Source organism: Gastrolobium bilobum, unplaced genomic scaffold (assembly GCF_033153095.1).
Source record: "Gastrolobium bilobum isolate Gb01-03AN ecotype WA unplaced genomic scaffold, APGP_CSIRO_Gbil_v1 utg34303, whole genome shotgun sequence".
NCBI classification, from domain to species: Eukaryota; Viridiplantae; Streptophyta; class Magnoliopsida; order Fabales; family Fabaceae; genus Gastrolobium; species Gastrolobium bilobum.
This window is the reverse complement of record NW_026898158.1, coordinates 25,995-39,919: the sequence shown is the minus strand read 5'-3', so window position 1 is coordinate 39,919 and position 13,925 is coordinate 25,995. Positions and strand designations below refer to the sequence as shown.

Sequence of the window (13,925 nt, the reverse complement as noted above, 5' to 3'; positions counted from 1 at the left end):
TTTAAAAAGAAAAAAAAAAAAAACCATAGGAATATGAATGATAAAAAAGTGAACCACATAAAGTTTAAGAACTTTTTCCTTTCAATTTTTTAAGCTCTTTTTTAATTTTAACTTAAAAATAACTTTAAACTTAAATAAAAAAAAATGCCAAGCAGGCTATAAGTGTGCCATTCATTTATTTTTCTACCGGGGGAAAAACAAAAATTCTTTATCATATGATTGGTTATCGAACATGCCTCCATTACTTTCTTTCAGTCACATCATCTCCATAAAGGTATCAACATTATTAAAAACTACCAATGGTAGCTTGGCGAGAAAAAAAGTGCAGCAGAAGCAAGTTATGTACGACGTAAAATTTGAGTCTTTAAAATGTTCGATAACCTTTGGTTTATAACATTTTACTATTCCCCGACTGCACCCTCCCAACACCCACAAGACTCGTATCAATTGCAACAACAAATTCATAAATAGAATCAAAATAACGTTGCTATATTTCCAAAACCTAAAAGCACCAACTCAATCATTCAAACCTGACCGAAACTTTTGCCTGCCAACAGACTCAATAGAGGAAACAGACCGCTCAATAGCATTGCTATGACCCATTCTGAAGGTCAACCACAGAACCTTGTCATATTGCTTGGCAGGAAATATTGAATAGATTATAATCAAGCTGATGAAGCAAGCTCCTCAACTTTCTTCTCTGAATCTGGTTTGCTTTCCTTTTCTGATGCAGATTCTTGTTCCACAGTTTTGTTCTCAGACTTATCTTCATCATTCTTCTCTGCATCTGCCTTCCCTTCAACACTCAGTTCATCAAGGAGGTCAGCAGCAGCAGATGCATCCTCGTTTTCCTCTTTGTTCTGAGATTCAGCAACTTCTTGGAATGTTTCCATGAACTTTTTGCAATCTAACAGAAAGACAAAACAACAGTAAATATATGCAGTAAACTTATGCTCCTCAATGGGCAAACAGAACAATAATGTTATTTTTGTCCAGCGCTAAACTGAACGTGTATAACCAAGTGACTATCATAACATATGTTTATGTTCAAGGGGAACACCAAATAACGGATTGGGATGGTAGGATAGGGTATTGGATATATTGCTACGTTGTATGTTGGTTGATTTGGTGTCGATAACGCAAGGCTTTAGGTTATGGAACAATAAGGGTATAAGTTTGGTATGAGTGGTTGAATGCAATATGGATGAAGTATCCTCCTTTCGGCACTGTAGAGGCATTTATACAGCCCTCGGGCAGTTATGGAGAATGTTTGTGGGTCTGGAGAGGTTTCCTGAAGAGTGATCATGGGGGATGTGCAAGGGAGAGAGGATCGTGGGAGATAGACTGTTACGTTTTACAGAGAACAACCCAAGAATTATCACAATCAGCAGCGAAAATAGAGACACAACCACTCTTTTGTATTATTCAGATGCAAAATAACACTCATAAACAGAGTTTGATTCATCTTAAAGGAAAGTTACATCAAAACTAAACCCAGCAAATTACAATGGAAATGAAAAGATAACAGTGAGACAATTATAGAGGTCCCACACTCTCCTAAGCAATTGCTTCTTCCATATTCCGCTCCCCTCTCCATTCCTTCCCACGCTCTATATAACCAACTCATGGCACAGCATGCACTGGGGTATTCTTGTGACTTCCTACTGCTGACGTGGCATTATCATCTGAGAGCTGCTCTTTTGAAGCATTTGGGGCTTGCTTATCTTTGATCCATACACGTCTTGCTTTGTCCCTTGTGTACATCTTGGGCCTGATTGTATCAATACTCCCCCCATTTGTACAACCTTGTCCTCAAGGTTGAATTGAGGAAACTGACTGTTGATAACTGTAAATTCCTCCCACGAATTTTCAAATGTTGGTAAATGACACCATTTAATCAACACTTGAACTGTGTTTGGGACAGAACGCCTCACGCCCAAAATAGCTTAAGGTTCCATTTTTAATTCCCAATTATCATTAAGGACAGAGGGGAGAGGTTGGATAACAGCAGCTGCCTTGACTGCCTTCTTAAGTAAACTAACATGAAAAACAGGATGTACCTGACACCCAGATGGGAGGTGTAAACGGTATGCTGCCTCCCCAACCCACTCCAGCACTTGGTAGGGGCCATAGAAACGTGGGCTAAGCTTCTCATTGATGCGTCTAGCAATCGTTTTAAGACGATAGGGTTGGATTTTGAGGTAAACCCAATCCCCCACAGCATATTGGACTTCTCTACGGTGTTGGTCAGCAAAGTGCTTCATGCGATCCTGTGCCTTGAGGATGTGATGCTGCAGATCTTGCAAGATGACATCCCGCTCTGCTAATGATTGGGAGAGCATCAACCGAAGGAATAAACGTCCTGATAAGTCTCTTAATTGAGACTTAGAGCATATGATTTAATTGGAAAATGAAGAGAAAAAATATTTATTTTGCTGTAAAATACCCCAAAAATTGAGTTGTGGATCTTTTGTAGATTAATTATTAATGGGCTATAACATTTCATTTTTCAGGCCCATTTTCTTTTTGCATCAGAAATACCATGAAAGGAAAGAAAAGAAGACAGCATGGAAGAAAGAAAGTGATGGGCCGGAACTAAAATACTAAAGCCCAAAAGGAAAGGAAGAAAGAAGCAAAGAAAAAGGAAAGAAAGAGAAGTCTGAAGCAGAAACGCAAAGAAAAGAAAAAAACGAAAACCCTAGCACTCACACATCGTGCGATCAGAACCCACATCCTCCATCCCTAATCCCTGCCCCAAATCGATCCAGAAGGTCAGAATATCCTTTGTCCACGGTTCATCTGTCCAAATTGACCCACACCCACAGTCCATTAAGAAAAGAAAACACGAAAACCCTAGCCATTATTTTTGGGTTCAGAAAAAGCCAAACAAAGATCCGTTACTTAGTGGAGGCTGGAGCAATTGTGAGCACACGTCAGTGTACGGGTTGAAGGAACGACAATTCCATCCGGATTGTATGAGCAGAGTAGTGGAGCACTGTGGGGACCACCTATTTGCAGCGCACAAGCAGCGCGTCATATTGCTGAGCTGGAGAAAAAGAGGATAGTGTGCAAAGAGCTATAAAAAGGAGAGCAGTGAGTGAGTTTTTGTGCGGTTCCGTTCTTTTGGATTTTAATTTTCTGGACTTCTGAATATTGATTTTTTTTCTGTTCTGTTTTGTAATGAGACTCATCTGATGAACTTGATGCATGTCTTTATAGCACTGAGATTGCCGGTTGTTAGGCCTGTGCTGTAATTTAGTTTCTAGCACTTTTCTTTTGTAATTTCTTTAGTTTTCTGTTACTGTTTGTAAGCCTCATCTCTATGGATAGTGGCTAACTTTTTAGAGGTTGGGTTTAGGTGACACCCAAACTTCAGTGCTTGTTAAATGTTTGGTTTTCTGGTTTTAATTTTTATATCTCAGTTGTTTAATGTTTTTTCTAATGTGTAAAATTATCTGCATTTTGGCCGAATGTCAGATGTTTGGTTAGGATTTAGTTGTTGAGAATCAACTAACTCTGGATTCTGCATTAGACACATGGACTTAGATGAGAAATTATTTAAGGGATCTCATTTCAGAAATGAATGAGACCTCATGTAATATTGGACCTGAGTCTCAAGAGTCCTAATCCCACTTGGCATAGAGATATGGAAGTGGGCAATTTTGAGATAAAATAATTTTTAAGAGATTAAAATTAACAATACAGTTCTGTTAACTGAGAACCTTAGGATGAGCTTTTGGTTAATCAAATTATTTTTCAAGCACTGTGGGGAAGGAGAGCCAGAACTCAACCCACCTTTTTGAACATCTTTATCAACTCAGATTTCCAATTTCCTTTGTTATTTCATATTTCAATCTCTGTTCTGTTTCCAAAATTTTTTTGTCACATCTGTCATTTAAGTTGCTTCATTCTTACTTCTTATTTTATAACTTAGGAAAGTAATTCAGAAAATTCTAAAGAAAAGTGAACAGTAGTGTTTTAAGTCCATTCTAGATTATTTATACTTTACAATTTTTATTTCTTTTATTTTCAAATAGTAATTCAGTTTTAAGCAATTACAAATGTTAGTCATTTCAAAACGCCAACGATCCTTGTGGGAACGATAATTGGGACTTATAACAGCCCTATATTACTTGTTGTCGCGTATACTTGCTCGCATTACTTGCACAACTGTTAGCAAGGCACCACGTCCCACACTTGAACAAAGTAGGTGGATCCCTGCCATACAAAGCTCTAAATGGGGTCATGCCCGTTGTATCCTTGAATGTTGTATTGTACCAAAATTAAGCCCAAGGAACCCATTTGGGCCATTCCTTGGGTTTAGTGCAGCAAAAACAGCGTAGATAGGCCTCTAAACAGCGGTTAACGACCTCCGTCTGGCCATTGGTTTGCGGATGATACGTTGTGCTATAATGGAGCTTGGTAGCTGCACACTTGAAAAGTTCAGTCCAAAAGTGACTTAAAAATACCCTGTCACGGTCTGAAGTAATAGTAGCAGGAAAACCATGTAACCGTATGATCTCCTTGACAAATAATTCAGCCACTTCCTTAGTTGTATAGGGATGTTTGAGGGGAATGAAGTGAGAATATTTGGTGAGGCGGTCAACTACCACCGACAAAGTATCCACTCCCCTTGATTTTGGGAGCCCCCCAATGAAGTCTAAGGAGATTTCATCCCAAACTTGAGTTGGAACGGGTAGTGGCTGTAACAGTCCAGCCGGAGTCAGATTGAGGGACTTACACTGTTGACAGCTAGCACAACCTGCGACATACTCCTTTATATCCTTCCTCATCCCTTCCCAATAGACTACTTCAGCCAACCGTTTGTATGTTCGAAAGTACCCTGAGTGTCCACCAACCCCAGAATCATGGTACTCTTGCAATAAGGAAGGGATAAACTGAGAGGACTTTGGGAAAACCAATCGGCCATTATAAAAGAGCTTCCCTCCCTTCCTGGAGAATCCCTTGTGCGCATCAGGTACAACAAGTCCTGGAAGATCCCCTGCAGCCTTGCATCGTGCTGTATCTCTTTTTCTAACTCATCCAATTCAGACCATTGCACTGTAGATAAAGCTGCAAAAATCATTTGTCTAGACAAGGCATCAGCTACTTGGTTATCCTTCCCTGGTTGGTATTGAATTTCAAAGTCAAACCCCATCAGTTTTGATATCCATTTTGTTGATTTTCACTCAGGATGTGCTGCTCAATAAGGAATCGTAAGCTCCTTTGGTCTGTCTTGATGATGAAATGATTACCCATGAGGTAATGTCTCCATTTCTTGACTGCAAATACTATGGCCATAAGTTCTTTCTCATAGACAGATTTGGTCTGAGCTTGAGTAGAGAATCCTTGACTCATAAATGCAATCGGTTTATTATCCTGAGTGAGGACTGCTCCAATCCCCTTCCCTGACGCGTCAGTGACCACTGTGAATTGCTTGCTGAAATCTGGTAAAGCTAACACCGGTACTGAGCTCATCATCACTTTCAATTGTTGGAAACTGTCCTCTGCCTCCTTATTCCATTGAAAACCATCTTTCCGCAATAACTCCGTAAGTGGTTTTGCTACTTTCCCATAATCCTTCACGAACTTCCTATAATATCCGGTTAGCCCCAGGAAACCTCTCATCCCTTTGACACACATGGGTTTCGGCCAAGCCACCATGGCTTTTATTTTTTCCGGGTCAGCTTTGACCCCTGCAGCAGACACACAGTGTCCTAAGTACTCGATAGAACTCCTGCCAAAGCTGCAATTTTTTTTATTTGCTACTAACTGATGCTGCCTCAATACCCCAAAGATGGTTCTCAAATGACCCAGGTGTTCCCCCTTATTCTTGCTGTATATTAAAATATCATCAAAAAACACGAGGGCAAACTTCCTCAAGAATGGGCGAAGGATTTCATTCATCAGAGCTTGGAATGTGGAGGGAGCATTGGTCAAGCCAAATGGCATGACCACATACTCATAGTGGCCTTCATGCGTTCGAAAGGCTGTTTTCGGGATATCTGCTACCATAATTTCTGATCTGGTGGTACCCAGCCTTTAAATCCAGCTTCGAATAAACCTGTGACCCACCCAACTCATCCAGAAGCTCATCCACCATTGGCATAGGAAACTTGTCTGGTATGGTAATCTTGTTTAAGGCCCTATAATCCACACATACTCGCCAACTCCCATCCTTCTTCTTAACCAGAATAACAGGACTCGAGTACGGACTTGTGCTATGACGTATCATGCCATTTTTGAACAGCTCAGCTACCAACAACTCAATTTCAGTTTTCTGGTAATAGGGATACCTGAATGGACGGATATTGGGCACCATGCTCCCTGGTTTGAGGTGTATTGCATGATCAATTGCTCGGGCTGGTGGCAGCTCTTTGGGTTCCTGGAAAACCCCCGCGAAGTCAGAAAGCAACGGCCCAATCTCAGCCCACTGTGCTTCTTCCTCCCGAGCATCTTCTTCAGTGGAGCTGACAAAAAATCCATGTGCCTGATTCTTTAAGGCCTTAGTGATGGATCTGTAAGAAGCCTCTGACCTAGACAGCAACGGATCTCCCTTAATGGTTGTCTCCTTCCCCCTCTCTCCATATTTAAGAGTCATCTCTTTGAAGTTTGCTTTAATTTCCCCCAATTGAGTGAGCCATTCTAACCCCAACACTACATCAGCGCTACCCAATTCAAAGAGATACAAATCTTGTTTGATTTGTGTCCCCTGAATATTGATGTCGACCCCGTAGCACACCCCTTTGCATCCCACCTTACATCCATTTCCGATTTCTACCTGATAAGATGGAGTATCAGTTATGTCCAGTCCCAATTTTTCCACCACCTCCCTCATTATAAAATTGATGGATGCCCCACAATCCACCATGACCACCACCTCCCTGATCTCACCCCACACCTTAAGTGTTTGGCTTGAAGAGAGCCCTAATAGGCTTTGTAGAGAGAGTAGAAGCGGTTTCTCCAACTCACCAGTGTCCACAACCAGAATCTCCTCAACTTCTTCTCCTTCTTTCTCACCATCTTCCCTAATTTCATCGTCCACCAACAACAAATGCAACTGACGGACCTGGCACTTGTGGTTGGAGTGCCAACGATCCCCACACTTGAAGCACAGCCCCTTGTTTTGACGATCACGCCATTCCGCGGTTAACAGCCTCCTCACCGGACCGGAATCGTTTTCTCCGGTACGGATCTCAGCACCTGGGGTCATCGTCTTCGTGTTCGTTCCTTCGCTAGGGCTCCCACGAGCTGCATTCCCTTGACTCACACTCGTTTGGCTGGATCCGGTAAACGATTGGTTTGAATTAACCCTGTTGCTCGCTCCTGAGGTTGCGTTTTAGGCTGTCCATGACTTATTCTCAGTTGGGCCAGCATGTCTTGTTTGGCCCACTGAAAACCGGTTAAGTCCATTAGACCAATTTCGCCCCAAAGGCCCTAGTCCCTCTTCCTTCCAAGCCGTGTTACGTCTCTCCACCTTGATAGATAGCTTCATCATCTCTGTAAGACTGAGCTCCGGCAACATAAGCAATTCTTCCCTGATACTGGTACGAACTCCGTTGAGCCATGCTCCTTTGAGCAGATCTTCATCTTCGAAACGAAAAGCCCCAACCATCTTCTCAAATTGGGCACGAAATTCAGTCACGCTCCCGTCTTGTTTAACGGTGTACAAGGCCCTGTATGGGTTGTCCAGGGCCTCCGATTGAAACCGACTGAGTAGTTCTCACCGGAAAACTCCCCACGTCACGTTTGGATGGCTTGCCTCCCACCAATGGAACCAGTGAAGAGCCTCCCCTTCCAACACAACCAACACCGAATTTACTTTCTCAGCCTCGGTGACCCCATTAACCACAAAATAACGTTCCACTTTACTCAACCACCCAAAGGCATCCGCCCCTGCGAATGTGGGAACCTCTAGGCGTCGGTGAGGAGGTACATTCATATTAAATCTCCTCCCGTTCCTTCTTTCGTAGTGACCTGAACCCTCCTCATCATCATTTTCTCCGCCGTGAGACTATCTGCGTCTTCTCGCAGCCAGCTCATCTAACCGACGGAGTATATCGGTCATGCCCACTTCGTTTGCTCCCAATCTACGCAGCAGCTCGTCATGTCTAGCGTCACTTGCGTCTAACCTCAACAGAACTTCTTCCTGCCTCGCACACCCTCTGCGCAATCCTTCCTCAATTAAATCCATTCGATGTTCCATTTGTCGCGTGATTACCATACCACAGAGCTCCAAGATCGGAGCTCTGATACCAATTTGTTACATTTTACAGAGAACAACCCAAGAATTATCACAATCAGCAGCGAAAATAGAGACACAACCACTCTTTTGTATTATTCAGATGCAAAATAACACTCATAAACAGAGTTTGATTCATCTTAAAGGAAAGTTACATCAAAACTAAACCCAGCAAATTACAATGGAAATGAAAAGATAACAGTGAGACAATTATAGAGGTCCCACACACTCCTAAGCAATTGCTTCTTCCATATTCCGCTCCCCTCTCCATTCTTTCCCACGCTCTATATAACCAACTCATGGCACAGCATGCACTAGTCAGTTAAGGGGTATTCTTGTGACTTCCTACTGCTGACGTGGCATTATCATCTGAGAGCTGCTCTTCTGAAGCATTTGGGCCTTGCTTATCTTTGATCCATACACGTCTTGCTTTGTCCCTTGTGTACATCTTGGGTCTGATTGTATCATAGACCCACAACCCAGGCTTACAGGTTTAAGTCATAGCCGGCTGAGGGCTTAACCCGAAAGCGGTGTCAAATCCAGGGAAGGGCCCAAGTTATGTGAATCCGGTCTACACCCGGAACAGTTTGCAATCTAACAGAACAGAAAGATAACAGTAAATAGATGTGCCAAAATTATGCTCCAGAATGGAGCAAGTATAAAAATAGTATTATAATTTTGTCCAGTTCCAAAGGTTCATGTTTAACCAAAAACTCTCCCCCACACATACCCACAACATACTCCTAACCCCAAAAAGGATGTACATGATTACACTGTGTACACATATAATATATCCTGCATTATTTGTCAACTGAACTATGGTTAATATGCGCCATCCAATACATTAACAAGACAAGTGGCAACTAAGTAAGCTGACTAGTAGGCTCTATGGTCATCTCACACCCAAATAGATCATGTGGAACTCGCTCAGATAACTAAGTTTGGAAGTCTAAACAATTTGCACACGATCATATGAAATACGTGACCTACGAGCATTAGAAAGGAGTGAGTTCTTGTCTACCATAAATCAACATAAAGCAATTGATATTTAGCCAAACAATTATTATTTATTAGCACTTAAAATCAATAATTTACAAAAAATTGTTTTAACTTGAATAGTTTTACAATCAAACTCGGAGGAACCAAACCTATCGCCACTTCCCCTTTTTATCCAAAAAGTAGAAAGCTCCAATGACCAAATCATTTGTGCTGAAAATCATTTCAAAAATGGCTTAAACATAATCATAAACTAGTGAAGGTTGTCAAATATCTTTGCTTAATAAAACACACCACAACTGATGCTAACAGCACAACATAGCAAATATTTAAATGAAGTGAAGTGGATGAGAAGTTGCAGATGCAAAAGCTACTCCATGAACCTTACTTAGAATCTGCATACAAGTCTATGATCCCAGCAAAATTTCAATGAAAAAGCAGAAAGAAACTAAACCACATATTCATCTTCTAGTTGGGTTACACAGAAGTGTGAACTTGGATGTTTGGTATGTAGATTATTTTAAAAATCCTGGGAAAGTGGGTTGAGGAAAAATATTTTCCAACGTTTGGTATGAGGAAATTGAAAATATTCCCGGGAAACTTTTTTTACCATCATTTCAATTTTAACTGCAGAATCCATAGAAGTTAAAAGCGGATTGCGGCTTGTTGCGGCCAACCCTGAAAAACACTATAGGGCTATAGCGGGTTGCGGTTGGGGAAATAGCGGAATAAATTAATAGTACCTAGATATACCACATATATATGCTAAAAACTAAAACAATCATTAATAATAAAGAATTCCTCTAATTAAATGTTATTAAATGTGTATCACTTTGATTATATGGTTTAACTAAAATATTTTCCATTTACCCTTATATATATGCATGCATATGTAGTCATTATTTTTCGAAAATGAAATAATATTTTATTGTTTCAAATAATTTACAGGTCCTTCAATTTCAACTATGACTAATTTCAAGTCTTCCCATCAAAACTATCATTGAATTAACTATTTAACAATTTAAATAAAATTTAAGTAACAATTTCACATAATAGCAATTTAAAAATTTAAAATTTAAAATAAAATCTTAACATAATGCTTTTTATTAACAAAATTTAAATAAATTTCAGTCACAATTTAAATAATATTTAACAATTTAATTAACTACTAAAAAAATAATAACTTTTTAAATTTTAAAAAGAAATTTTAACTGTCAGGTTTTATTAATTATGTTAAAAGTTTTAAACTCTAAATTTAAATAATAGAAAAAAGTTTTAAACTGCAAATTTAAAACAATAGAAAAAAAAAACATAAAGTAAAAAACAGCCAATTTAAATAATAGAAAAAAAGTGAAAAGAATGAAAATCTGAAACGTGGATACATTTATTCGAAAGTGGGAGTGGAAAAGACATTTCTCTCTTCCTCTTTTCTCTCTCCAATAACCAGAGACGTTTCTCTCTCTCTCCAATAACCCGGTTCACTTGCAGAGGACTCGACGACGTTCCCCTCTCTTTCTCCAGAATGGATACATACATTCTGCATCTTCTCTTCTCACTCTTTCTCACCCACACATGTTTCTCACACATTGATGATAGAGAGAAAAAAGGCAGCGTCGTGTGACAGAAGAGGGAGTGAAGGAGTGGTTAGGGTCCACAAATGGCCGCTATTTGGCCGTAGATGGCCGCAATGGCGTTCCGGAGCGGAGCAGAGCAGGTTCTTGCAGTGGGGCTGCGCAACGCGCATCTGGTGCGGCTCGCGGCGCAATAGCGCCACTACTGACTATTATGGCAGAATCCCAAACGAAAATACCATATGATACATGGTATTTTTATTTTCCCACAAAATCAGTATAATTAACCCAACATTCCTGGAAAAATTTTGGACCTACCAAACACCTTTTTGTAACTTACCGGGGAAAAAAAATTTCCCATCATATTCCTAGAAATCTTTTTTTCTAGGTAAAAAAAAATATCTCTATACCAAACGCCCCTAAACGTTTCAAAATCCTGGTCTCATGTCCAAAATGCCTAAAATTAAATGAAACTTTACAATTAAATAATCTACTTGGGGAGTTAGGGCACATTGGAATGTACTTTGAACTCACCAGACAACTCTGTCAAGAAAAGGGGAGGGAACAGTATTAATAGACATTAAATGTCCTACCAAAAGGCTACCTAAGAAAAGATTCTTACATCTGATTGAGGAAAAGGGTAGTAGGAGCACAACAAACACTTTGCTTAGTTGACTAATTGTTACTATTAACAACGAAAATGCACACGCAGCCTACCAATTAACAATTTGGACCGCATGAAGGACAAGTAGTCAAGTAGCAAACTGGGGATAGATAAATCAGTTCATATAAATGACCAATGTAGTTAAAATACTGAATCAAAAAAATCCCCCAAACTATAAGATCTACAAATTAGCAGTACTTTAAAAAAATAAACATGTCCAAGTCTCCAAGAATAGTTACTAGTTACCCATGATATAACTTTAGAAGAAAAGCATACTTACTTTCAATTGATGCAAATCGAATGCAGAAAAGCTCATCCTTCAATTCACTATCGGCGAAGTCCCTCGCATGCCAAACGCAAGATTTTTCGTTCCCTGCATGCTCTTGCACAGTCATCGCAGGCAGAACTGCGCGGGGCAAAAGCAACCAAACACAAACAATCAAAAATAAAAATTAAGAATCAAAACATGCAGACAAAAAACGAATGAAGGGCGTCAAAAAATCACTTACTTAAATGATTGGCGCAGATCTTGAGGGTCTTCGATTGCCTCATCACAAGTCTAACCTTCCCATTAACTTTATGCTTCAGGAACTTCACAGTGCCCGCGCCTCGCTCTTTCCATTGGTTCCCGTCCTTGTCAAACCGATATAGCTTCGCTTTGCTACAAACACATCACACATAAACCCTAGATTTCAGCCAATAAAATCGCCAAAACTTCTAACAAGATTGCTAAATTAATTTAAATAAAAAGTGAAGAAATCGAGAGAGAGAGAGAGAGAGAGAGAGAGAGAGAGAGAGATGCATACAGATCGAGAATAGGATCTTCATCCTCTTCGCCGGTGGATACGGCGACCTCGTCGAGCTTGACGATCGGGGCGACTTGAGCTCCAGTGTCCTCATCCTCGCCGGCGGGAGCATCCTCCTCTTGGCGGTGATCGGCGTCGGTGGTAGCCATCGGAGTTGGTTGGGATGCAGAGAGAGAGAGAGAGAGCGAGAGAAACGGTTACTAGGGTTTAGGTGATGAAGGGTGCAAGAGAAATAGGGTCAATATACTTTTGTATGCAGCGATAAAGTGCTGAGCGAATACGCAGTCTTTTGGGTTAACCGTGTGATGGTTGCCACGTTTTGTGCTCCAAACGGATGGCTGAGATTTGCTTATGTGTCTTAAGAGTTAAGACAAAGATAAATCATTGTCTTCTTCTTTTCTTTTTCTTTTTAATAAACCCAAGGGTTTTTTAAGTTATATTTGTGTAAGAATGATAACTATTAGGAAAAAATGTTTGTTTTTTAAATAATATAATTTGTGTTATTTTATTTTCATAAAGAGATGAGACTTATATTTTTATTTGTTTTGTTCTCTTTTTTTCATGATTTATCTCTTTCTCTCATTTAAAATGACACAACTTTACGTCATTTAAAATAACACACACTTTTTCTTAAGTATTATATTAAGTTATAATTGTTAATTTTCGTCCATCTAACAGTTATAATTTTTCGAGTTATAAGTATTAATTAATTATTAATTCTGAATAAATTATAATTGTTGGATACACATAAATCAATGATTAAGATTTGATGTAAGATTTATTATTCTTATACCGGTATAAGTAGGGGTGTAAATAGGCTGGGTCGGGCAAGACTTTGACTTAAATAGGTCAGACATATGTAAAATTATTTAGGCCTAGCCTGATCTGTTAGCCTTGTATAGGCCTAAATTATAAGTTAGGCCGAGCATATATTTAAAAAACAAAAGTCTTAACCTAGGCATGTAAGCCTGTTTGAGCCTAAGAGGCATTCAATAATTAAAAAAATATTACTTTATTATTCAAATTTATTAAAATAATAATATATTTATTTTATTTTAAATAAATATAGTATAGGCCTGCTTGTATAGGCTTATAGACCCGACATGTAAAAGAAAGCATATGACCTATTTTCAAAATAGACTTTTTTTTAAAGTTTGATACTGTTCTATTTGACTTTATGTAATAGGTCGAGTCTAGTTTGATGTAGGCCAAGTCTTGGGCATCTATTAAACTGATTGGCCCATCCACACTCATAGGTGTAAGTTGATCATGCACCTAGTATATATATATATGTGTGTGTGTGTGTGTGTGTGTAGGTAGGATCTTTTAACTCCAATGTAAGACTTAAAAGTCTTACTCCTTAAATTAATTGTTGTTTCCGTCCTTTTAATGATTATAGTTTATTGAGTTATATCAATTAATTAATTATTAATTTCAAATAAATAATAATCATTCGATAGTCAAAATCAACAGTTGAGATGAAGAGGAATCTAAGTCTTACACGAGAGTCAAAATATCTCTCCATACATAGATTTAAACAAACAAAAATACCAAAACACCCTGAACTCACAAAACGATGTAGTTTGTGGTGACATGACATAATTTTATGTCATATGAGACAAACGATAAACCTTATATATGTGTGT

At 39.3% G+C, this 13,925-nt stretch overlaps 1 protein-coding gene across 1 annotated transcript; it reads right to left on the bottom strand.

The window, feature by feature from the left end:
- Positions 1-331: 331 nt before the first annotated feature.
- Positions 332-12,498, bottom strand: LOC133313367 (ran-binding protein 1 homolog b-like). Its single transcript, XM_061514730.1, has 4 exons — positions 12,280-12,498; positions 11,983-12,134; positions 11,754-11,879; positions 332-907 (listed from the first exon to the last, which is right to left on the bottom strand). Exons 1-4 carry the CDS (start codon positions 12,426-12,428, stop codon positions 666-668), a joined length of 669 nt encoding a protein of 222 aa, XP_061370714.1. The 5' UTR covers positions 12,429-12,498; the 3' UTR covers positions 332-665.
- Positions 12,499-13,925: the final 1,427 nt, after the last annotated feature.